The 24726-nt window shown below is 34.6% G+C and overlaps 3 protein-coding genes across 3 annotated transcripts; 1 reads left to right on the forward strand and 2 right to left on the reverse strand.

Moving 5' to 3' along the window:
- Window positions 1-3276: 3276 nt before the first annotated feature.
- LOC106718813 (aspartate aminotransferase, mitochondrial) lies at window positions 3277-11977 on the reverse strand. The gene is made up of 9 exons (XM_014513000.2): window positions 11752-11977; window positions 11138-11294; window positions 10345-10488; window positions 7290-7496; window positions 5919-6014; window positions 5304-5454; window positions 4396-4570; window positions 3817-3967; window positions 3277-3425 (listed from the first exon to the last, which is right to left on the reverse strand). Exons 1-9 carry the CDS (start codon window positions 11841-11843, stop codon window positions 3303-3305), a joined length of 1296 nt encoding a protein of 431 aa, XP_014368486.2. The 5' UTR covers window positions 11844-11977; the 3' UTR covers window positions 3277-3302.
- A 971-nt stretch (window positions 11978-12948) lies between these two features.
- Window positions 12949-17658, forward strand: LOC106718803 (WD repeat and FYVE domain-containing protein 2). The gene is made up of 8 exons (XM_045678074.1): window positions 12949-13182; window positions 13549-13729; window positions 14328-14494; window positions 14723-14836; window positions 15008-15133; window positions 15457-15653; window positions 16074-16215; window positions 17017-17658. The coding sequence occupies exons 1-8, from the start codon at window positions 13022-13024 to the stop codon at window positions 17183-17185; spliced, it is 1257 nt and encodes a 418-aa protein (XP_045534030.1). The 5' UTR covers window positions 12949-13021; the 3' UTR covers window positions 17186-17658.
- Window positions 17659-20769: 3111 nt separating this feature from the next.
- On the reverse strand, window positions 20770-23327 carry LOC106718824. The gene is made up of 3 exons (XM_014513011.2): window positions 23196-23327; window positions 21639-22947; window positions 20770-21300 (listed from the first exon to the last, which is right to left on the reverse strand). Exons 1-3 carry the CDS (start codon window positions 23275-23277, stop codon window positions 21003-21005), a joined length of 1689 nt encoding a protein of 562 aa, XP_014368497.2. The 5' UTR covers window positions 23278-23327; the 3' UTR covers window positions 20770-21002.
- Between the last annotated feature and the right edge of the window lie 1399 nt (window positions 23328-24726).

Genomic DNA, 24726 nt, shown 5'->3' on the forward strand with positions numbered 1-24726 from the left:
TAAAGAAATTTGACGTATTAACTCCTTGATTTACGAATGGAACTGAAAAAAAATATGAATGAAACATAAGTCCCTGTCTAAATGCGAACGTATCTATAGAACCGTGGGTTCCTGATACCGAAATCATCGTTTAAAACGTGTTGTTATCTCTATTCTGTCAAAGATAATGACAGAGATGACGATATGTTTTAAACAGAGATTTTCGTCTCAGAAACCAACGGTTAGTTATTCATAAAACATGTTTCCAACAACTTCAAGGTTTTTTCCAGTAATTTTCGTTCTACCATTCTCCAGTACATTTATAATTGCTTGAATGTGTTCATATTTTTTAAAGTAATAAAACGTATTCAATGACAAATTAAGTATCTAAAGTTGTCATTGGATTATCTTTTTATATAACTAACTTTGTATATTAATACAATTTTTTAAACTGTAATGGTTTCGGGAGTATTTTGACGCTTTTGTCCAAATTTTCATTATAAAAACTATTAAAAAGAATTTGCTGTTAACATTTACAACAAGATGTTAATCTTTTTGTGACAAATTTGTCCTGTGATATATGGCAATATATTAAATTTTAAAGTTACCTTAAAAGTAATTTTTTTATATGTAACTTTAACATTAATAAATAATTTCTTTCGGATAATAACTAAATTTTGTTCTGATACAAATTATCTAAACGTAAAAAATTATAAAATTGCTTTGTTCAAATAGCAGAAAATATGTATGTATTACTTAACCAAGAATATAAAAATGCTAGCGTGAGGGCGCTACCATCGCCTGTCACTTAACTTTCTAATATTATATATATCTATAAAACCATAGTTCCATATTTTTCCGTAATATGAATGTTTACATATAGCTGTCAGGGTTCATTAATTAAATCTGATTAGAGTCAGTTTCACTTTACATCTAATATATAAAATTCTCGTGTCACAGTTTTCGTTCCCGTACTCCTCCGAAACGGCTTGACCGATTCTCATGAAATTTTGTGAGCATATTCAGTAGGTCTGAGAATCGGCCAACATCTATTTTTCATACCCCCCCCCCCCCCATTTTTTAACTGCGCGCGGACGGAGTCGCGGGCGACAGGTAGTTAGTATATAAAATGGTTACTTTTTTTAAAAAAATAAAATTGAAAATTTATTTGCCAAGTTTGACTGTAGTGGTAAATTAGTACCGTCCATGATTTAAAAGACATAACTCCAGTATTATGTATCACAAATACGTTGAGTTAAACGGTATTGCATTGACCATTATACAATATGTGCAAAACAGTACTAGTAAATTTAAAAATTAATGAACCCGACTATGACAGTCTAGGAAGGATTTATGAATGAACATAAACACTTAAAATCAAATTTAAAATTAATTATTGTCTCAATTACTTGACAATGAATAATACATATCAAGGGATTTCTTTGTCTTTGAATAAAAAAAAAATCAGAACAATTATTGTTATACAGGCGGTGGAAATACAAAATATATTGAATTTGTTACATCACATAAAGACATATATAACATGTATTTAGTTATTGTTAAATGTTTGTTTAACGTCCGATTGTGAAGTCAAAAAAAAAATAGATTTAAGCAAATAAATCGCATCACATCGAGAATAGGAATTTTTAATTCAAATTAAATCAACTAAAATATAATAAAAATGATCCGTATTAACAGTACGTATATTTTGTAATTTCTTTAAATATTATTTATTAACGGAGGGGCCTATTATGAATATTTGCGATATGTTATCGTAGTCTTTGTGAAAATTTGTATTAGACTTATACAGCATAGAGTACAATGACTAATCCCATACAAATTTTCGTTCTAGGCCCTCTATTGTTATCTTGACAGACCTTTTTTTTAATATCTTTTTAATCTATGGAATCTGGACTTTGGTCATATACTTTTTGTTTTGTAGTCTATACTAAAATATAATTTTCTGTAAAATAACTTTTAAGGTCACCCCGTTGAGTGTTGCCCATATTCTGCAGGCGGGGTCGGAGTCTTGTCTTAAATTGTAATTATCCATATAAATGTGAATATTTGCAATGCATGTAAAAGATTGGAACGATTGGAACGAAGTTCTTTATCGCGCGTTGTGAAAGGGGGCTAGACGGAAAAAATTCTTACGAAAAGTTGTCACGACACTTTTTGTTATAGTAAGTATGTCAGTATTAACGACGAATGAGCGCTACTTCACCATGGCAACGACGTGACAATATATAACGAAAATTCATAGAAATAAAATGTACTTTTTGTGAAGACTAAAATTTTTTATTCATAGAATAAACATTGGTTCCTTCACTAATTAATCGAAAGGAACTTCGTTCCATCCGGGTGTCCCAACACACCTCTCAAGTTTTTTTAAAAACATTGCTTTTGTATTGTAATTTTTTATGTACGTTCACAATTTGTCGAACTTTTAATGTGGATGGAGTTTGGAGTAAAAAAAAACTTGTCTGATGTACAATGATGCAGTTATGTTTGTCACCTTGAAAAGGAAATAAACAAAGGTAGTGAAATCGCATGTCCTAAATTTATGGTACATATATCGTTATTTTCTTATTGAATGATATTTTTTTTTTCATTCATAAGGAAATTGTGCCATGTATAAGATTTTATCTATGACGAATTTGTAAATATTTTTAGTATACATTTTTTATCTGTGGCAATTTTTGTCATTGTATACATTACGTGTTGTATAAACTGCGATGTATAATTCACATTTTTTTTGGATGTGTTACATATAATGTTAAGTTTCATTTTAGTTAGATGTTTTAATTTTAGGAGCGAGATGCAGGTGAATATGTTCACTCTAATGTAGGGTGTTTGTAAAAATTAGTTTAAAAAAAAAACAATTATTCAACCTGCATCGTTTATTAAATAAGCCATTTATTTTGTTTGTCAGCTGTAAATATTTTGCGTAGTATTTAGTTTTCAGTCATAGAATCTGCGAAAATGTTCAAATGTCTACGTTTTGGCATCGAGTTTACTTTACTTATATTAACAATAAACAGTTTAAATATACAGATTAATATAGTTTTTTTCTTGAAAACCTCTACTAAATAAACCTAGTATTTTTTTAAAGATAAAACTTAATTAAAAAAGGGGATAATGATAGTCTGTTATATAATTTAGTATTTATTATATAAACACTAAAATGGCATAGATATGTATAATTTAAAAATAAAAAATAAATGTTTGATTGCTAGTAAAATAAAGATTTCGCAATAAATACTGCAGTCCGGTACCGGATGCGTGATGTGTCCTATCTATATGGCAGTAAGGTCGACATTCGCTTACGCGGTGACCTTGTGAATGGCTTCAGCGACGTACTGCACGTTCTTTGAGGACACGCCCGCCACAGAGATGCGCCCGTCCTTCGTCAAGTAGATGTGGAAATCTTTGGTGAGACGCTCCACCTGGAACATACATTTATATCATTTAGTAATAGCAAATGGCCACATGAATTCGCTGAAATAGCAAAGCGACCTATCTATAATCGTCGGAGGTGGACAGAAAGAGGATATTTCCCCTTTCTAAACGTCCTTTCCATTAAATCTACTGTCCATTCCCATCCTTTCCGTATAAGAAAAGGGATGGGAAGGGAAAACGGACTAGAATTTTAGAATTTTGCCTCCAGCACGAAGAGTTGTTACCACTTGACGCCTGTCCTATGTGTGGTCGTGGTATTTCACTGAGCGAGCAGACCAATTAGTGCAATAGATGTTGCTAACGTCTACCAATGTTATCTAATTTTTGTGTTTTCTGATGATATAAAATATCAGTAGATGGCGTTGACATCTTGCGTACCTGTTCAGGCTTGAGTCCGGTGTAGCAGAACATTCCGATCTGGTCTGTGATGTGCTCCCAGCGGTGTGGGTTGCCAGACTTCTCGATACCCTCGCGCAGCTGCTTCCTCATGGAGATGATGCGGTCCGCCATCAGCTTCACATCGCACAACCTAAACACGTAGAAGGGTAGTTACAAATTATTAATTTGTATTATATACGTCCTTAATATCAAACTTCTGTAAGAACTTAAAATTTATACTTCTTATATCACCTATTAGTATAGAATAACGAGTAGTGGGTCCTCTGCAAGACCAACAGAACAGAAAATATTGCCAGTCTTTTAAATGTTTAAATGAGGATTAAATTTGAACCTAATTTTTCTATAACATGGCAAACAAATAAGCAGTCACCTAAAAACGCCGAAACAGCAAAGCGACTGTTGCTCATAGACATCCGCAATTACAGATGCGTTGCCTACCTTTAATTGATGGAGGAGACACACAGAAAAAGAACATTTCCCCTTCCCATCCCTCCTCAGACTCGGACACTCATCAGATACTAGAGAATTCGAAAGAGAAATCGTGCAACGTATACTAACCACATCTGCTTGAGTTCTGCATTGTTGAGTATCTCCTGCACGATGCGTGCTCCATGCAGCGGCGGGTTGGAGTACATTGTGCGGATCATGATCTTCACCTGCGACATCACCTTGGCCGCAGACTCCGCATCACCACACAGAAACGTCAGCGCACCAGCTCGCTCCCCGTACAACCCTAACACGGACATATTCACTGACTCAATAACATTCAGGGGAAAAAATACACGTCTCATAAAAATGGATTTAGGAATTTACTTACAAAAAAACCTCAATACAGATAAAAAATTCCCACATTCTGACTCAATCAGGTAAAAAGCAGCACTGAACCACAATTACATCTCATATTAACAGATGAAGTGGTCAAAAAGATGGTATGCACTGCTTTAAGTGCCTGCATTATATAATACGAAAAGACCATAGGAACCGAATACATGACTTATTACCACTAGGTAACATGTCTAGTTTGATTTTTCCTTTCCTATTAACGATTATAGTCAAGTTATTTAACTAATATATAAAATTACGCCATTTTGTAACAAAAACTAACGCCAACTAACGATTACGAGTTTAATGGGTTTATTAAATACTAGCTGTCGACCGCGACTCCGTCCGCACGGCTTTAAAAAAAAAAACGTAATAAGTAGCCTGTGTTCTTCCAGACTTTGTTCTACATCTATGCCGAATTACATCAAGATCTGGTGAGTCATTCCGGAGATACCTCCAAACAAACATTCATCCATCTAAACTTTCGCATTTATAATATTAGTAAGATAAACAGTCTTATGGCATTTTTAAAGATAACTAGACTATGCGCTTACTTATTCTAGATAACTTAAAACAAGCATTTTGAAGCTCAAATTCATTATTTGATGCTCTTGTGGTCAGAGATTTTATGATTACGTTTTTACCCATATTTTTAGCGAAGCTCTGCGCCAGAGTGACCTGATGTCCGTCCTTGACGAACTTGCGCACGGCGAAGGCGTCATTGTCCACGCTGCCGGTGGCGAAGCCCTGGTACGCCATGTCGAAGAACGGGAACAGCTTGCGCTGCTTTATAACCTAATAACATACACATTAACATTATAACATTTGTATTGTTATATTGAATATTTGTTTTATAATTCTGTCTACCTCCTTTTTAAAAGAACTTCTGTCCAAAGCATAAGTTGTTTTTGACAGATTTCGTACAATTTATTAACCAATTTGGTTTCATACACAATGCTGAAAGATTTGGAAGAAATATTAGAAATCATTGCGTCGTTTACGTAAATATATTATTGCTTCCGTTCTCGTTTAACGTAATCGTGACCTTTGAAGTTCATTATCAAAGTTCGTTTATCTAATCAAAGTGATAGATACTAGGAGCAATGAGGCATCAAAGAACAAATTACGATAAGAAAAAGAGTAAATCCACCGAAATAGCAGCATGTTCAAATACATCAGATACCGGCGTTTTGGGTCCCAGTAAAGTTGTCAAATGTGGTTTCTTTTGTGGTTCATTTGAGCTGTATTGTACCACATACCTGGGAGAGTTGTTCCCAGTCTGCGGGGCGCGGGTCAACACCGGTGGGGTTGTGAGCGCACGCGTGCAGCAGGATTATAGATCCTTCCGGAATTTTCTGCCAAACAAGTCATCAATGTTTACAAAGCTGATGAAGAAGAGTACTCTCATTTCTTATTATTAAAACCAAGATCACATAACCTTATTTGTCCTGAAAATATATACTTTTAAAGTGTAATGGACTTTAACGTTTAATTTACGTAGTCATAATTTGAGGTCAAAATCATCATCATCAGCTCACTATACGACCCCACCAAGGGGCTCAAAACCTACCCGAAGTTGGGGTGACTACTTAATAGGTAGGTAGGTCAAAATACTTTATCAGTTTAACCATCCATTCATTAGTAATATTAGTAATAAAGTCCAATAAAAAAGGCTATCAGTGTTAAGACTAGATACTTATTTGATAAATATTAGTGTACGTTATTACGAGATTATTATATAAATTATTAGATATTCCGTTATCAATCATCCGACGATCACGTAGGAGCTGTGTGTCAACTATCTGAAGATTATCTGCGATACGGCGCGAGAGTGGTCCGATTTACTCGGTTTATTACTAGTTTATCATACGACATCTAATAAAGGTTTATTATTAAACTAGTAAAATTTACTAGGAATTAATTACATTGTCTATAAGCATTTGTTTAATATGGCTACAAATAAAACCATGGTATGAGTAAAAAATTGTACCAGTATGTGGTGAAGTCCATTCTGTTTTTTTAAGATAAGTTTTGACCCCAACATAAAGACCTAATTTATTATCTTTTATATGACGTAAATATAGTTCGCGTAAACAATCACACATTTACGACAACATATTACGTTATAATTATATTAAACCTGTTTTTATTAGTCTGACGAGCATGGAACATGTAACTGAGTATTTTGACTTAATTAAAAAATTCCTTCTCAATTGTTACAGATTTCATTTCAAAGTACAAAAATATTGTAGTCAAAGCCAAACTATAAATACACGTTTTTCCTTTTACGTTTCAAATTAATTCCATGAATAAATAGAGACCATTTATAATAGGAATGTTTAAGATTTTTTTAGATATACTATTATGAATACGCACATCATCGTTGCTTTCATAAAATTTAGCCAATCACGATTACGAATAAAATCATGAAAGAATATTAAGTGATAATGTATATTGAGACGCACTATAAAACTAATATGGTGGGGTAGTAATCAGAATATTACGAACATTTCCATAAAAAAAAAAACATAATACATATTTTTAAATAATGATATTTTGACTTTGGGAACACTGTGATATTCACGAGTCAGTATTTGACTGGAATTCTTATACAAAACATAATTACTCACGCAGATATCTTCGAGAGCTCCATTAAGGTCGAAGCCGTGTGTCTTAGCGTCGTAGTAGCGGTACTTCTTGTGCGGGATGTTCAGCATGTTGCAGATCTGAGGGTGGTTGCCCCAAGTCGGGTTCGGCATCCACACTTCCTTGTTCTTGGCGTAGTGCTTCATTATGAATTCAAAGCCGAGACGCAGAGCGCCTGTACCGGATAGGGTCTAAGGAGAAAGACAAAATAAAATGGTTTAAGTTAAAAAAAAAATATCTCTAATTTTGAAAGTCGTGTAATTTGTATACCAGAATTTGCTGCTGCAATCTTCTTTTTCCATATTCTCACGTTTAAATAGAAATACACTAACAATATATTTCACTTCTTCACATCTTTCACGCTATTTTTACTCCTATCTTAAACATATTCCCTCATATCTAAAATTCTTCATATAATTCTGTTCTTTTATCTATGTAATTTCAAATAGCACAATACTTTGATATATGTTTACTTTACTATACATATAGATTATATATTATATAGTAATAGAATCAAAAATAGTTTTGGCTTAGTGCCCCGTCCGAAATAGTGCTGAATGATCGTCAAGGTAACCCCGCGTTATAATGATACAAACGGATGCACAATTAAAAACAATTTTAGACTTGTTACCATGTCTCTATTAGGACAAATATCCATGCAAAATAAGCGTGTTTTTTTTCCAGTAGACGTTTCTTGTTTTTAATGCCAAAATTAAGGCACAATAGCAAAGCCAAGTGGAGTCTAAACGACCGAGATATTTTTTTTTTCCTTTATAATTTTACTAATATTATAAATGCGAATGTTTAGGTTGATGGATGGATGTTTGTTTGATCTTCATGAAATTTGGCATAGATGTAGAACATAGTCTGGACGAACACATAGGTTACTTATTGTTTTTTTTTAAATTTCGCGTGGACGGAATCGCGGGCGACGTCTAATTATAATTTCCAAATAGCTTAGCTAATATTTTCAACATAAGAATGAGATAATCTCAGAGGAGTTGTAAATCATACCAAGTTATAATTAAAATTATTAGAGAAGATTTATTTGAATTACATATTAAGTAATAATAGCAATGAACTCAAATTAATAAAATAATTATATTTATACTAAATTCAACATAAATTAAAAATTGATGATAGTTGAAAAATATGCTACGTAAAAGTTGCATAAGTTTCTTGTGCAGTGGAGCACACGTCACATCATTAAATGACGTCTTTCGTTACACCGAAAAATCTTAGGTAAACCATTAAAGTCATTGCTAAGCCATTTAATAAAAAACTTGCCCATATTATATAATGTATTGATATACATTTTTTTGTTGGTCACATGACAGTACTGCAGAAAGGAAATCATATGACTACAAGTTTCTTCTTAGACAAGAACATCCATCTGCTTGCATGATTTAAAATTAACCGTATGCCGTGAGTTCCAAAACACTTGTCAAAAACACATTATTAACTCTCACATTTTAATTGAAAGAAACAAAGACAATATGAGAGAAAAAAAAAGGAATTAATTTGTTGCGTGGATACCACAAGGCCAGTTTTCAATTAACTCTATGATTGTTTATGAACATGTTTTTCAACAGTGGAAATACAAAAGACGCAATTATTTTCAACTAATTTCTTAAATAAGATGTGGCAATAAGCAACAGCACTTTTTGCATAGTAACAAGTGATATAAACTTTGTATGTTTTGAATTATCTTGACCTATGAAATCTGGATCTAATCCAACATCAACCATTGATATAAACAGATCATTGACTTATTACAAATAAACATTCATGTTACATAACCATTGTAAAATATCACTAGTTATCGCCCGCGACTACGTCCGGTGCGGAATTAAATACTTAATAAGTAGCCTATGTGTTCTTCAAGTCTATGTTCTACATCTGTGCCAAATTACATTAAGATCCATTAAGCCGTTCTGGAGATACCTACTAACAAACATCCATCTATCCATCCACCCATCTAAACTTTCACATCTTACTAATATTATCAATGTGAATGTTTAGATGGATGGATGTTTGTTAGAAGGTATCTCCGGAACGGCTCAACGGATCTTAATGGAATTTGGCACAGATGTAGAACATAGTCTGGAAGAACACATATACTACTTATTACGTTTTTTTTTAATCCCACGCGGACGAAGTCGCAGACGACAGCTAGTTAAAATTAGTAAGGAGCAAGATTATACAACAATGGTATTTATATACCACACATTTTTGCATGTTTCCAAATACTTAGAAAAAATAACATTTTGATATTTTTGTCTATAGAGCCTGGCTTCTTTCCAAACATTGCACTAATGAAAGTAATCTAACAAGTAAACATAATACTTATTTTCCCTTTTAATTGTTCTGATTGTTTAAAAATAGCAAGAATTTGTTAGTAACAAGTAAATGGCAAATGTAAACCCATACTGGAATGCAATGTCTGGGATTTTTTTACATATCTATTAAAATGGAAAAATTTCATAAACTGATTAAATCCTTTTTTTTTCTTCTTTTTACATACCATTTTATGATTGCACTTTATATTTTTACTAGCAGTCGTCCGCGACTCTGTCTGCGCGGAAATAAAATCAAACATAATAAGTAGCCTATGTGTTCTTCCAGACTATGTTCTACATCTGTGCCAAATTTGATCAAGATCCTTTGACCCGTTTCAGAGATACCTTCAAACAAACATCCATCCATCCATCTAAACATTCAATCTATATATATAAAAAACACTATACACTATTTATAACTCAAGAACGGCTGAATCGATTTGACTGAAAATTGGTGGGCAGGTAGCTTAGAACCAGGAAAAGGACTTAGGATAATTTTTACCCCGTTTTCTATTTTTTATTCCGCGCGGACGGAGTCGCGGGTAAAAGCTAGTTTATAATGTTAGTAAGACTATTTGCACCAAAGACCTTCTATAAGTAAATATCACTGCACAAGTTAATACAACCTATTGAAATATCAACAACTACATTAATAACATTAGAAAGTATAAAAAAAAAGGTTATAATAAAATTTACTTACTTGTACTGTGCAATTTGATTTTTCTTGGAATATGGGACAGTCTTCACCGAATGCAAGTTTTGCAACGGCATCAGTGAATGTTGCCTCTCCGCCGATCGGTGCATATTCATGATTCAGGCATTTGTTGTAGATGATCTCCTCTGCCTGTACATAAAATATACTTATTTATTATAACCACAAGAATTTTATTATAATTAATTATTTACCAATCTCGTTTAGTATCAATAAGGGCTACCCTTACTTAGATGAAGTGTGCAATACTAAATGTTTGTTAATTTGTGACTGTTAATCTTTCAAATATCCAAAGATAAAGAGCAATTCTTTGATATCTATTAATCCAAATCTAGTCAATTGCAAAAAAATCACTAACAATAGATTAGATAAACAGATCTACTATAAAAAAAAAAATGAGGAAGAAGCATATGTTATTTACAAGTAATATATTTGATTTCCAAGAATAATATCACCATTTACATAAGTAAATATATTGTTTGTGTTTAACAACTTTATCATCAATATTATAATTAAACACACAGTCAATAAATTATTCAGTAAAAAGATAAAATGTGTCAATTTGCTTTTATAATTAGTCTACAAAATTAATTTAATTACATATCTTTATAAGTAATAAATTATATCTTAAGTTAAAAAAAATTACTGCAGATACAGTGGAAGTATTTACTTGATAATAAAAGAGAAATGGAAAATGCATACTAAAATATTATATATTGCATGTCAAAATACATTGTATATAAACTATGTAAACCATAAATATGTTTGAAGTATAACACACCTTTCTTACTGAAGGCAATACAAAAGGTTTTCCCTCATCATCTCTATAGGCTCCCACTCCTAAGTTAACTTTATTTGGGTTATCATCCCTTTTGTATGCTTCAGTAATGCCCAGAATGACGTCAGGTGGACCCATTTCTACATTGTTCCACCAGGTACTAAAAATAAAAATATCATGAAAACAAAAGTAAGTAAAGTATAAAAACGCCTAGAAAAAAATTTAACTAAACAATTAAAAAATAGTATTAAAAATGCGCGTACATAATATCTTTAAACTCCAGTTTATTTGACAACCATTTAACACTTTTCGGATAAAAAAAATCACCCGAGTTCTTGATTAAGAATTTAATATTTTTCATATTTTATATTCTGTATATTACTTCAGAATAATATAAAAGAACTAAACAAGAATATTTTTACTTTCCATGTCATACTTTTTATGTCATTTCATATCACAAAATCTTATTGAAATCTTATAAAAATAAAAAGGAAACAAAACACGTGCTTATGCACGCCATTTTTTATTCGCAATAAGTTTCTTAAACAAGTATTTGTTGCTAAAATAAGACTGTATTAACTTTGTTACGTAAATAATCATAAATGCCGGTACCATACCTGCCAGCTCTGACAGCCAAGCCTCCAAAAATATTATCCACATTTTTGTTTTTCAGCACTTGGACTGTTAATTTTTTTAGTACTTGACTCATTTTAATACTGGTCGACCCTCGTCAGCAGAGTGTGGAATTGAATATGCCCGTCGGCGACTACTAGGAATTTAAATTAGATTAACGCAACTCCAAAGTCTGCAAGTTTGCAAATTTCTGAATGAATGTAATATGGTGGAAAATAGTTTCAGTTTGACTGATAAGAATTATTGCCAGATACTACAATTTCGAATACCCTAATTGAACTAGACAATTATAATTTTTCATCAGCATTAATTTCATTGTTTCATCATCAATTTATGTCGATGTTTCCTTTTTTTGCATTAATCGTTTTAGTAATTGTGGGTTTCGCCTGTATTGATAATTGTATATATTAATACATATTACAGTCTCTGTTTTGTCAATGAGACTGTAATGGATGACAAAAATGTAATAGGCAAGTTTCAGGGCAGTGGAGTTCTGGGGTATGGTAAACAACTTTATAAAAACCAACACTGTTGTTTTGCAGTTTACTTATTTAATCTTAGGCTCTTCCCAAAAGTAAGGAATACATTTAGTTATGGCAACATAAAAACTTTTATCCTGTGTTTTCATTTCCAAAACATATGTATAAAAACATAGTGTCATCTCCCTTTTTATGAAACAAAAAGAGAAGGATACGTAAACAAGTTCAATGATATATGGCTTCCTGTCATGTGTATAAATACATTATCGGGATTATCGGCAATGCGACAATGTTACCAAAAGGTCGATATTTTGAAAATTCGCTACTTTGAATACTAGTTTTACCTGGATTAAAAATGATAGAGCTTGATACAATAATACTTTCGTTTATCTATCGTTTAACTATCGTTTTAAGATTAAACTGCTAACTAATGATACAGTTAACTTCAACTCAACCAACTTATAATGCGCTTTACCGTTAACTAGTTGTATAAACCAATCCAGTACATTTAAACTATACCTTTATCACATTTTAAATCAAAATAAAAATAAAATTCATATAGGGTAGTAAGTAGGTAGGTAGTTTCTAAAATAATCATTATTAAAATAAAAAAGAATAGACAACTCTTATTCAATTTTTATAACCTACATTTACACAAAACACAACCATAGATTAAGGCCAGACAGAGTGACGGATGTCAATTTTATTATGACGTTTACTTTTCCACAGAATTAGTGACGAATTAAGTGTTTATTTGCCGTAGTAATTGAAAAATATGGCTGCTGAAATTAAGCCTGCACCTAGAACACCCAATGATAGATTTTCTACAACAAAAAAACCAGCGCTTTTGAGCAAACTCGAAGGTTGCACCGACGATGTTAATGCTGCAGTCGTGATACCTGGCGAGGATGGAGTTATTAGCGTTTGTGATGATAAGTAAGCGTATCTTTTAATTGCTCCTAATCATACTACTTTCATGTCTATTCATGCACATCTTATAAACATATAGTGATAATTAAATTGACGAAAAATAAATAGGGTACCCTCATAAGACGACCTATTTTCAACCGGTGTTAAGCATTTAAAGCCTTATTCTACATGAAATTTTCCCGATCATGTAAATGTAAGAATGAGAAAATATTTACTACTCAGAAGTGAATTAGATCATCAGGCAAGTCAAAGACAACTTTTAATACTGTAAGAATATTAATTTTACTAGAAATTATATTTATAATAGCAACATTACATCTCTTAAATTAGTATAAATTATGTTGAACTTAGTATTGCTGTAATATTTTATAGGACTGTACGAGTATGGCTAAAGCGTGATTCCGGGCAGTACTGGCCTAGCATCTGTCAATACATGCCGTCTGGCTGCACATCAATGTTCTACACTCCAGAGACTCGGCAACTATTCATTGGCCAGGAGAATGGAACTATTTCAGAGTTCACACTGGCGATGGACTGTAATAGAATAAATCCTGTGAGTTAATATTATAACCTTGGTATAAAACTAATTCATTTATTTCCAAGACATGTTAAGATGTACTATATTTTTATCTAAAAGCATTACTGTGTTGCAAATTGAATAGCACTATATTAAGTTGATAAGACAATGTTAGTCCTTAATTTCCTATAATTGTAGCTTTACAAACAACATTGCATTGTATATTATATATGTATAAAAAAAATAGTCACTATATTGTGTATATCTTGATAAGTAGACTAAAAATGATGATGAATGGCACATATTTATATGTACTATACTCATGCAGTTATAAACATGTCACACTCAATGTTAGAGATTGGCCGTAAATATTATAATAAATTTTTTTTATACATTTTTGTATACTTCTTTTTGACAATTCTTTTTTTTTGATGTCAAACTCAAAAATTTAAATATGTTAAAAAATATATATACGGTCTGTATTGGATCGCAAGGACGAAATAAGTATTTCGTTTTAGTTAATTCAACATCTGGTGATGCAAGATTCAAGGATTTTACAAAGTCCGATAGTGTGCTAGATCCAACACTCTCTGTCAATAACATGAGTGCATTTATTTTGTATGAACTTTTCCAGACACGTGAATATCTAGCACATACAGCACGGGTGACAGCTGTGGTGTTCTCTCTGAGTTGTGAATGGGTCCTCTCTGTGAGTCGGGACAAGCTATTTGCATATCATTGTAGTGAGACAGGCCGTAGGATCGGCGGGTACTCCTTTGAAGCGTGGTGTACCACTTTGCAGTATCCTTTATAAATGTTATGTTATTTAAGATAATGGTATTATAGGTATGATTTAAAAATTGCTTAGATTTAAAATTATCTTGTCAGCATTATGATTAGTGCAGTATAGTGGGTCCCGTATTTTGGAAGAATCATTTTTTTTTATTTATACTAGTTATCTCACAAAATTAACAATTGTTTACTTATTTATTGTCAAACATCCGTTTTTTTCCTTAACGCGTAATTCAGATTTGATTCTCAGTCGAAATACGCGTTTGTTGGCGATTACAGTGGCTTGATAACAATGTTGAAATTGGACAATAACGGCGCAGCACTAGTTACTACTTTAAAAGGCCATACAGGGTGACTAGTTTTCCATACTTATATTGGCTGTTATGGAACTTTATTACGTAAAATACTGGCAACATGTTTATGAAAAGTTTTATAAAATATGTATATTTTAGCTAGCTTTTGAAAATATTAAAAATATGTGTCCTGTAATTTTTTTTTTAATTAAAAATCTTCTTTTTTCAGATCAGTTCGTGTTCTAAATTGGGCGCCAATACCTCAGTTGTTGTTTAGCGGTTCTTTCGATCAGACTATTATAGTATGGGATATCGGTGGTCAGAAAGGAACCGCCTACGAGTTACAAGGACATAGGTGAGTGTTTGTTTTTGGATTTCAGCATACATGTCTGTTATCAATATTGTTTCTTTTTCTTGCACCATTCTTTATTTTTTCAGTTATCAATTTTCACTAAATCATATGACCAATATTCAGTGGCCAGGTCGCCATCTTTATTAGCCAAAGAGGTTGAATATGTCCAACTTTATCAAGCACTGGTTGAATAAAGTTTGATTTCAACTTTTACTATGTTACTACTGCAAAATAGGTTGTAGGTTGTCGTTATCAACTTCGACATACTTAATGCAGTTGTCTATGGGCATCAGTCACTTTGGTGAAGTTTAAGGTTGTGATTGCAGTAACAAAGTGACGGGGCTGTGGTACGTGGGTGGGTGCGAGCGGCTGGTGTCGGCGGGCGAGGACGGGGCGCTGGGGGTGTGGGAGATGGGGGTGAGACGACGCGAGACTCCCGCCTGGCGCGAGGCCGACCTCTGCCAGCTCTGTCGCGCTCCCTTCATATGGAACGTGCGCGCTATGATGGAGAAGAAGCAGATAGGTAAGATTTCAAGCTTACGACGATGACTTATAAACATTTTAACCATAGACAAGTTTCGCTTTTTTCACTTAAACTTGAAAAATTCGAATGTGTTTGTGATAAAACTCCTTTTTTCATATAGATATCTTTTAGTAATTTTATACATGCGAATGTTTAAATGGATGGATGGATGTTTGAAGGTATCTTCAAAACGGTGCAACGGTAGAACATAGTCTGGACGAACACATAGGCTACTAATTAAGTTTTTAATTCCTCGCGGACGTAGTTGCGGTTGACTGCTAGTATACAATATTAGCTATACCTTTACAAGATCACTTCATTTTATCTCACAATATGTAATTTGAAGTTTATTTATTTTAATTTACACTTACAATATTCTAAGTATTTTACACGTCTTCTATCGCTGTATATTTGTGGCAGGTCTCCGTCAGCACCACTGCCGGTGGTGTGGTGCGGCGGTGTGCGGGCCATGCTCTCCACACCGGCTGCCACTGCCAGTCATGGGGTTCGAGTTCCCGCAGCGCGTCTGCACCGCCTGCTATGAAACATTGCGACATGAACCGTGAGTATACCTCGATACCTTTCTGTGGACACATTTAAATTGATCTACGTATAAACCATTATAATAACCATTCCCATTCCATATGAAGTATAACCATTTCATATAAAAGCCTAAATGTTATTGATAAATGATTGAGTTGAAATTTTAAGCTAAAATTCGTAAATATTACTATAGTCGTCACCCGCGACTCCGTCTGCGCGGTATTTAAAAAAATCTTAATAAGTAGCCTATGTGTTCTTCCAAATGTTCTACAACTGTGCCAAATTTCATCAAGATCAGTTGAGCTGTTTCGGAGATACCTTCAAACATCCATGCATACATCTAAACATTCGCATTTATAATACTAGTAAGAAGTAAAATTAGTAAGATTTTGTATGATGGCAAATAGCTTAGTTATATCGAGTATCGACCTACGTGATGAGTTACATCTCATACACATAAGATGTGTAAAACTTTTCATTGATTGTATGACAATGTTGACAAGATAGAACTCTTTTCGACATATAATTTTAGTTGTAAGAGATGTAAGTCTTTTCATCGGACATATGACCTTATGAGTTAGACGTAACTTTTTTTGGACGGGAACATACTTCATATTAATATTATAAATGTTTGGGTGGATGGATGGATGTTTTTTTGAAGGCATCTCTAGACCGGCTAAACTGATCTTGATGAAATTTAGCACATATATAAATAGAATATTGGAAGAACACATAGGCTACTAAGTTCTTTTTTTTTAATTCCTCGCGGACGGAGTCGCGGGCGACTGCTAGTAATGGTGGTATATTGTACCGTTTGTAGTCGCGAGTCCCTAGCATCGTTCCACGACATGAAGCACGCGGTGGCGTCACTGTACGTGGACGAGGCGACAGGACGGCTGTGTACGGCGGGCAAGGACCGCGTTGTCAAAGTATGGGACGCGGCCGCGCTACTTGCACCTGCGCCACGTCCCGGCACCAGCGAAAACTAGCCGATATTCAACCTTATTCATATGGGAATAAAGTCCAAATTTGTGTGCTGAGTGATGTAAGTGTTTGTAAAGACACATTATGGTTCGTATTTATCCTGTCCCTATCGTTTATGTAATTTGTCACTTAATCAGCTTTTCATTTAATGGTTTTTTAGTTAAAATAAACATTTCTTGTTTTTAAAACTAAAAAGCCTACTAACTGTAGGCCTTTGATGCTCCGGTGAAAAGTACGAGTGGAATGTAATTTGTTAAAATCGACTCTAATGTTTAGGCTACAAGGGTCATAATAGAATTCAAGAAACATAAAAATCCAACAAAATAAAAGTTTACATTTAAAGATTTTTTTTTCCTAATGTGTGTCCGCAAAAAAAATCGGCATTCTTCTAACATCGACTAGATCAGGGATTCTCAAAGGGGTCGATATCGAACTTAAAGCATTGCTAATTCTCACTCTGTCTTCTTCAATTGACTTAAATCAGAATGAAAAATAATAATAATAATTGATCTTAAAAGTAGGTAATTTGGTCATAGGGGTCTGATGTAACAGTTCATTTTGGAAAAGGGGTCACTTGTCCAAAACAGTTTGGGGATCTCTGGCTTAGATGATAATTATTTCAAAAAAATGTCTGGTATAAAATGGATTTAACAATTTTTAATGTATTAGTTAAAGATCTCTACGTTTAATCTTATATTTATGAGCATTCATACAGTAATTTTCATTTTCGTCCTGATAAATATATTTATATAAAAGACGCATTTTATATGAAGAGCCCTTACGGAGACGAAACATTCCAAACGTTTAAAGTTTCTAAATTGATAGTTTATTTGGGAAAGTAATAATTTAGCTAACAATGTCTTGAGTTATATATTAATTCTGAAATTTTGTTTACGATTTTTAATAGCTTAATTATAAGTGTTGTTTTGTTCAGTCAGTGCTCATCATATAAAATTTTCTAATATTGTAGGCAATTTGAATTGCTCGTAAAATAAGTGCTAAATTATTGGACCTTAACGTCCATATGTTAAAAGTGTTATTAATATTTAGATCTGTATAGTACTTGCGTAGATAAAATATACAGATGTGTAAAAAAAAATCCGACAATATTTCATACGAGTTCATACAATATCATTTTATAGTCATTAACAGACTTACGGCCACCACATTGAGTGTGGTGTTAGGCTCTTCGTACACAGAGATACTTAAGTCTTGGAAACTTGAGTCAAGAGTATCGAGTAGCGCAGACAATGTGGAGTCGTTAACGAGAGTCAGATTCGGTTAGTACAGGCATAGCGACTAGATGTTAACCTATAAAAGATATGCTCCGCCATCTTGAAAATCGCAGCGACTTTTCTGAGGACTAAGAAAAAGAGGTTGCGACAACTGGCTTTAGCGACAAGGAAACAAATGTCGGCGACGCGTGCCTTTATGAACCTCTTTGACATTGTATTGCGTAAGTACTTACCGAATAAAATCGCCGGGTTTCAAAGATTTACGTTCTCTTATGTACGAAGGGCCTTAATGTTATTTTTTTTATATATAGTGTTAAAGTTTATGGTCCAACGAAGGTTTTTCTGTAAGGTTAATTTTTATTTATCTATTGTAAGACTGAATCTTTCAGGATAATAATGTTGAAGTCTTAATGTTCGTGTAGACATGTGTGTAGATAAATCAATATTATTATGACGAACATGTCATAATATACTTCCTTTTTTATACAGTTGGCAACACTTTACAGCTTGTTATGGCAACACTGAAGTGACTTTGTTCCTGAGGTGTAAGTTTCGTTTATAATTTAAATCAATATATGTTACTTTTATCTAGCTTTTCCTCGCCATTAAAGAAAACAATATTATTACTGAAAAAAAAAGTTTTTTTAAGTTATTTCAATTATATATTCACAGTCATATTATCTTAATTTAATATTATATTTCATAACATACATAATTCAAATATTTAGATGCCAATCATAGCTATAAATTCGTTAAAACATTTAAAATGTTATATTAAAATTGTTTGGCAGTAACTCGATTATGATTCAGTCGATCGCTGTTTCTCTTTTTTTTTCTCTAAATTAAATATTTACATAAATATGTCAAATTTATGAATTGTAATAAGGTATGTGCTAATGCCGTTAAAGCATAGGTTAGAAGGTGACAGTTATGAATAAAATAAAAACCTTCTGATTAGCATATATATAGTCTTTGATCGTTATATAGTATATAAAATTCATAAATGTTTCTGAGCACATCCTTGATTGTATGGAAGGCAATGTCGCAACGATTTTGCAAGGCTTTTTTGTATGAATCTTTTAAATCTAGAATTATCTAGTAAATATATTGAAAACATATTAAAATGTTCGATTTGTTCAGTATGTTTTTTTTATCTTAGTTTTTTTATTTATGAACAACTAAGCTAGTTTAACGTATTCGCAGCATTTAAATATTATAAAATACCTTTATCAATAGTATATATAAATATTATGGATGAATAATTTCTAAAGACACATAAAATAAAAAAATAATTTCAGAATATCAACAAAATTATTTTTTGTATTTATATATAAAATTGTAATAATAGGATTTCATTTTTAATTCCAAAAATATTAAAAACAACTGGCAATATTTATTTATCAAATAACCTATATTTTTTTTCAATCTATATATTTAAAGAACAAATTAGTTCATATTTTCCTCAACGAAAATAAATAAAATAATTTAATATTATGTGTAAGCATGGCTATTAATTGATATGCATAAAAGGATTTTCTACATTTAATTTTAGTCTCATTTTATAATAAATAAAAAATATCATTTAAAAAAATATTATTCAAAAAAGTAATTTAATTCGTAAAATATATAAAATTACTTAAGTAATATTAATTTCTTTACTATTATTCACTTTTTCATAAATTTAGGCAACTTTTAATTAATTATTAGTTATTAAAATTAAGAGGAAATTTTAAATTGAAATTGGTTTTTTTTCGTCATTAAAATATTTTATAATAATATTATTATAACTAAAAAAATGTAACGTTAAAATTTTACAATTTTATATTTTTCGTCTTTGTATTAGTGCATAGAATTGTTATTTTTTTTAATTAGTGTTAAATGTTATTGGTGTTAACTTTCAGTAGATGTGATTAAAATATAAGCGTGTATATTATAATATTATTTTAATTTATAATATTTAAAATACTTCGATTTCATCGAGAAGATTAAATATTTTTTTATTCACTGAGCTTAATTTGTGTGTTGTAAAGGAACACTGTAAGATATAGTCACTTTATATTATATTATGTATACATATAGGTCGCTTAAAGTTTATATGCAAATAAAATAAATTAAAAAATATATTGCTTTTTTATTATTACTACGTTGAAAAGTAACATCCTGACAACTATAATTAATTTTTATAAAGTTCTCTAATGAACCAAAACGGTAACAAATCTAATTAATAAAATTAAATCCATAATAAAAACAAGAATTTTGAAGAAATAAAAAAAATATATATAATGTCTTTATTATTCATTAATAACTACAAAATATTTATTAAATACAATTTCTATTGAGTCATATTAATGTGAAAAACTCGTAAAATTACTATGGAGGTAGATAGAAAAAACTTAACAAATTTAACACTTGGTCACTGTCTTTTCAGCGATATGTTTAAAAAACTCTTAACTATAGTGCTGTAGATATGTTAGTGATATTCACAGCCTTTTGGTATCAGGTACATCGTTTAATCGCGAATCCTTCCACGGGTCCAGTTCCACCAGCCGTGGGCAGCAGTAGCGGTCAAAGGGTTACCGAAACACTTTCAGCCCGGGCATGTATACTGATTTTTGGGTACGCACAATTGTCCATTAAACACTTGGCCTGCGGGGCAACTAAGGTAAGTCCTAGAGCCCAACACACAGAAATAGTAACTTTTGCACTCGGTGCCCGGTTGAAGGAAGAAGCCTTGTTCGCATTTTGTGTCACTATTTTCGATAATGTCCGTCCTTTGGCCCCCGCACTCGTGACGCGAGGGTTCAACGCAAGCATGACCGTCGAAGATTTTGCCTCCGAGACATGACAGAGTCGCCAATCGGTCACCCCCTTGACAGTAGAAATATCTGAAACAAAAATAATCATTGCTGAAGAATATTCGTAAGTACTCGCATAGAAATAGACTTGTTTAAAAATATTTCATTACTTATATGGCAACGGTTTGATATTAATTTGCGATCTGGTTCTATATTTGTATTCTTTTTATATTTCGGTTTTCTTATAAGTACTTCCTTTATCTGATAGTGCAAAATTTATAATGCTAATTTTGATATTTGCCTGTATTAATTATCAATATTTTTTATTGACGTTATTTTTTTATTTACATTTGTTACTGTATATCTATGGGATAAATTAGTACACTATTTAAAAGTTGATCATAGAATACGGAATTGTCTTAATTTACCTGTGACAGCTAGTTTCGATCTCGGCGTGATAGCCGTCGGAGAGACCGAGGCAGGAGTAGTCCTCGCTGGGGCAGAGGTGGCGGCGCGCGGGCACGCAGCTCTCTCCGTCGAACACGAAGCCCACTGCACACGCGTACACCGCCTTCTCCCCGCCCAGGCATGCGTAGTAGCCGCGGCAGCCCGTGTCGCCCGCGCGGTATCGCCCGTCTGCGCGCCCGTAGCAGGAGTCCCGGTCCAGGCTCGGGCACAGGTAGCGCGCCGCCGGCGAGCACCGCGCGCCGTCGTAGATCAGCCCGCTCGGGCACTTCAGCACCGTCCGCAGGGAACCCTCGCAGTGGTAGTATTTCGTGCAATTCGACTCGAGATCCTGGTAGGTCCCACTTGGCATACCCTCGCACGAGGGCGACTCCTCTGGCCCCTCGCACGAGAACGTGTTCGGCGGAACACATTTCGCACCGTCGAACACTAACCCTGAATCGCAAGTCCCGCGCGCCACGACTCTCTCTCGCCTGCAGTCGTACCAGGACATACAGTCGCGCCAGTCCCGGTACCTTCCGTCCTGCCGGTTAAAACACTGGCTTCGCGCTGGCGGTGGACAGGAGGCGCGTCCCACGGGCTCGCAGCCGCCGTTCGAAAACAGCAGACCCGTTTCGCAGACTCCACGTCTGATCACTCTCCTCGCTTCGCAGACGAAGTATTCTCGACAGCCCGTCGAGCGGTCCGCGTAGGCGCCGTCGGCCGCGTGCTGGCACAAGGACGAGCAAACCTCATCGGAGCAGAAGTCCGCATCGCCTGCCGGCAGTGGGATTGCGGCCGATCGCGGTGGCGGACACGGGTCAACGCAGGTACCTCCGGGCCACGAGGCGACCGCTCGCAGCTCCGCGCCCCGGCACACCATCTTGCGCCTGCATTCATGCGAAGAGTCTGGGTAATCGCCATCCGGCAGGCCGGCGCACAGCGGCTCGTAGCAGGTGCCGGCGCCACGCGAGCATGCCTGCCGGTCCAGATCGAACCACGAGCCCGAGGGGCAGGTGTGGTCCACAGCGGTGCCGTTCTCGCAACGGTAGTAGTGCCGGCAGGCGGTGCCGGGGGTGGCGTAGGCCAGCGTGTCGGCGGGGGCGCACTCGCGACGGATGCAGGGGTACCGGCGGCGCGGCACGCACGCGCCCGCCGCCTCGCTGAACACCCGGCCCGGCCCGCATGCGTATCGTCGCTGCACGGCGCCCGAAGTGCATCTCACGTACTCCCTGCATCCTGTCTCGTAGTCGGCGTAGAGCCCGTCGCGGGCGCACGTTATGTCATCTCCGCCTGAAACGGAAACCAGAACGATTCACCGTGCGCTCGTTTAGACGTGTCGATTATTACAAACTTGTTGCACACATGTCTTATTTACATTCTAGAACTAAGTGACTCATAGTCGTATATGGTTGCTATTTTAGACTGGGTGATAAAAAATATTTAAAAAGGTTGAAAGTATTGCGCAAAAAGTAACTTTTGAATCGTTCGTGAATATTGAAAGCGGTGCTATAGTCGGGGTTGTTTCGCAATATACTCACGAGCGTAGTGCGCTACTACTGCGAGGGCCAGGAGCAGGCGCAGCGCGCGTGAGGCGCGTGTGGCGTGCGCGCGCGCAGACATGTCGGCTGCGACTGAGGCCGCGGCCGAGGGTTCCTTGACATTCGCACGCCCCCTGCCCCGGCGTAACTCGATCCCTGCGGTGGCCCGGATGCAGCCTCCGAGTTAGGAATCTAGACACGCCTCGTTGTGCCGAACGCCCGCCGCTCGAGTGAAAACGACCGCCGATATCGCGACCCTGAACTTTATCAATGCAATAAAATATGAAAAGACAGCGATGAAACCGCACAGTCAACTAAAGAGAATAATTGATTAGTCAGGAGTTAAAGCTCGCGCTTTTGGAAGTGCAAAGTATACAACGTGAGCGAGTACGTCCTGGTTGCTATGAATAACAACTTTCGGCTTCAACAATAGATATCTAAGAGGAATTTAATTCGATTGTTCGCTGAGTAACATTGGTGTCTTGTTGCAATATACGGACTGGGCGAGTATGTTCTTGGTTTTTTTGTACGTATAGAATTGCTCAATTACTATTCCGCTGCCGTGTCCGTGGGAAACTGTAGCAAAAAGTACGCGAGAAAAAACTTTGTGAGTATCAAAGAAAATAAGTACTTGGTATTGAGATAGAATCTCTGAGAATAGAGAGTGATGCGTTGGTCATTAAACGTTATCAAAGGTACGTTGATTATAAAAGCTGAGGATTGTCCGCTACGTAATTCATTTATCTATGCGGCAAGAGGAAAAACTTCAATGTTTAAGTAAGATTTAGTCAATTATCTTAAGAACATTAATTTACATTAAGAACATAGACATTTCATTCATAAAACTTACAACTAAATTAAAATATTAAAATAGACAAAAAAGATCCTTTATTAATGGTTTCATAGCTTAGTTTCTATGAAAACTATAATGACAAATAGATTAGACTAGTTGTCGCCCGCGATCTTATCCGCGCGGTATTAAAAAAAATAATAAGTAGCCTATGTGTTCTTCCAGACTATGTTCTACATCTGTGCCATTTTTCATAGAGATCCCTTGAGTCGTTCCGGAGATACCTTCAAACAAACATCCATACATCTAAACTTTTGTATAAAATATTAATAAGAAAAAAAAACTTTTAACAGCCAAGAGTCATGCATCAATTGGTTATTTTATGAGTATAATCGATTATCGTTGGATAGTTATATGAACAATAACAATGTCGGCAGACAGTTCCGCCATGTTATAAGGACGATACCAATCATGACAAACGCCCGTGCAAATGTGTTTACGAACATGACATGTAGTAATGGGATGCCACGATGGTGTTATTATGTTTCTTATTACCAATCCGTAATGTAAAGTAAATAAAAAGATTCTTTAATAATATTATGACGATCTTAGGAATAAAAACTTGTTTTTCTACAATAAAGCTGGTCAACAAATTACTACATATAACCATAGGTGGGCACAGTTAATCAAAAAGTTAACTTCGTTAATCGTTAATTCGTTAAATAAAAATTTAACTTCGTT

The sequence above is a fragment of the Papilio machaon genome, chromosome 1 (assembly GCF_912999745.1).
Source record: "Papilio machaon chromosome 1, ilPapMach1.1, whole genome shotgun sequence".
NCBI classification, from domain to species: domain Eukaryota; kingdom Metazoa; phylum Arthropoda; class Insecta; order Lepidoptera; family Papilionidae; genus Papilio; species Papilio machaon.

Coding starts and splice junctions, on each gene's coding strand:
- LOC106718813 (XM_014513000.2), bottom strand. CDS start 11,843: ATGAGTCAAGTACTAAAAAAATTAACAGTCCAAGTGCTGAAAAACAAA. Junction 11,295..11,751: donor TTGGCTGTCAGAGCTGGCAG/GTATGGTACCGG, acceptor TTTTATTTTTAG/TACCTGGTGGAACAATGTAG. Junction 3,426..3,816: donor CCGGACTCAAGCCTGAACAG/GTACGCAAGATG, acceptor TGTATGTTCCAG/GTGGAGCGTCTCACCAAAGA.
- LOC106718803 (XM_045678074.1), top strand. CDS start 13,022: ATGGCTGCTGAAATTAAGCCTGCACCTAGAACACCCAATGATAGATTT. Junction 15,654..16,073: donor GATGGAGAAGAAGCAGATAG/GTAAGATTTCAA, acceptor TATTTGTGGCAG/GTCTCCGTCAGCACCACTGC. Junction 16,216..17,016: donor GAAACATTGCGACATGAACC/GTGAGTATACCT, acceptor TACCGTTTGTAG/TCGCGAGTCCCTAGCATCGT.
- LOC106718824 (XM_014513011.2), bottom strand. CDS start 23,277: ATGTCTGCGCGCGCGCACGCCACACGCGCCTCACGCGCGCTGCGCCTG. Junction 22,948..23,195: donor AGTAGTAGCGCACTACGCTC/GTGAGTATATTG, acceptor TTTCCGTTTCAG/GCGGAGATGACATAACGTGC. Junction 21,301..21,638: donor ATCGAAACTAGCTGTCACAG/GTAAATTAAGAC, acceptor TTTTTGTTTCAG/ATATTTCTACTGTCAAGGGG.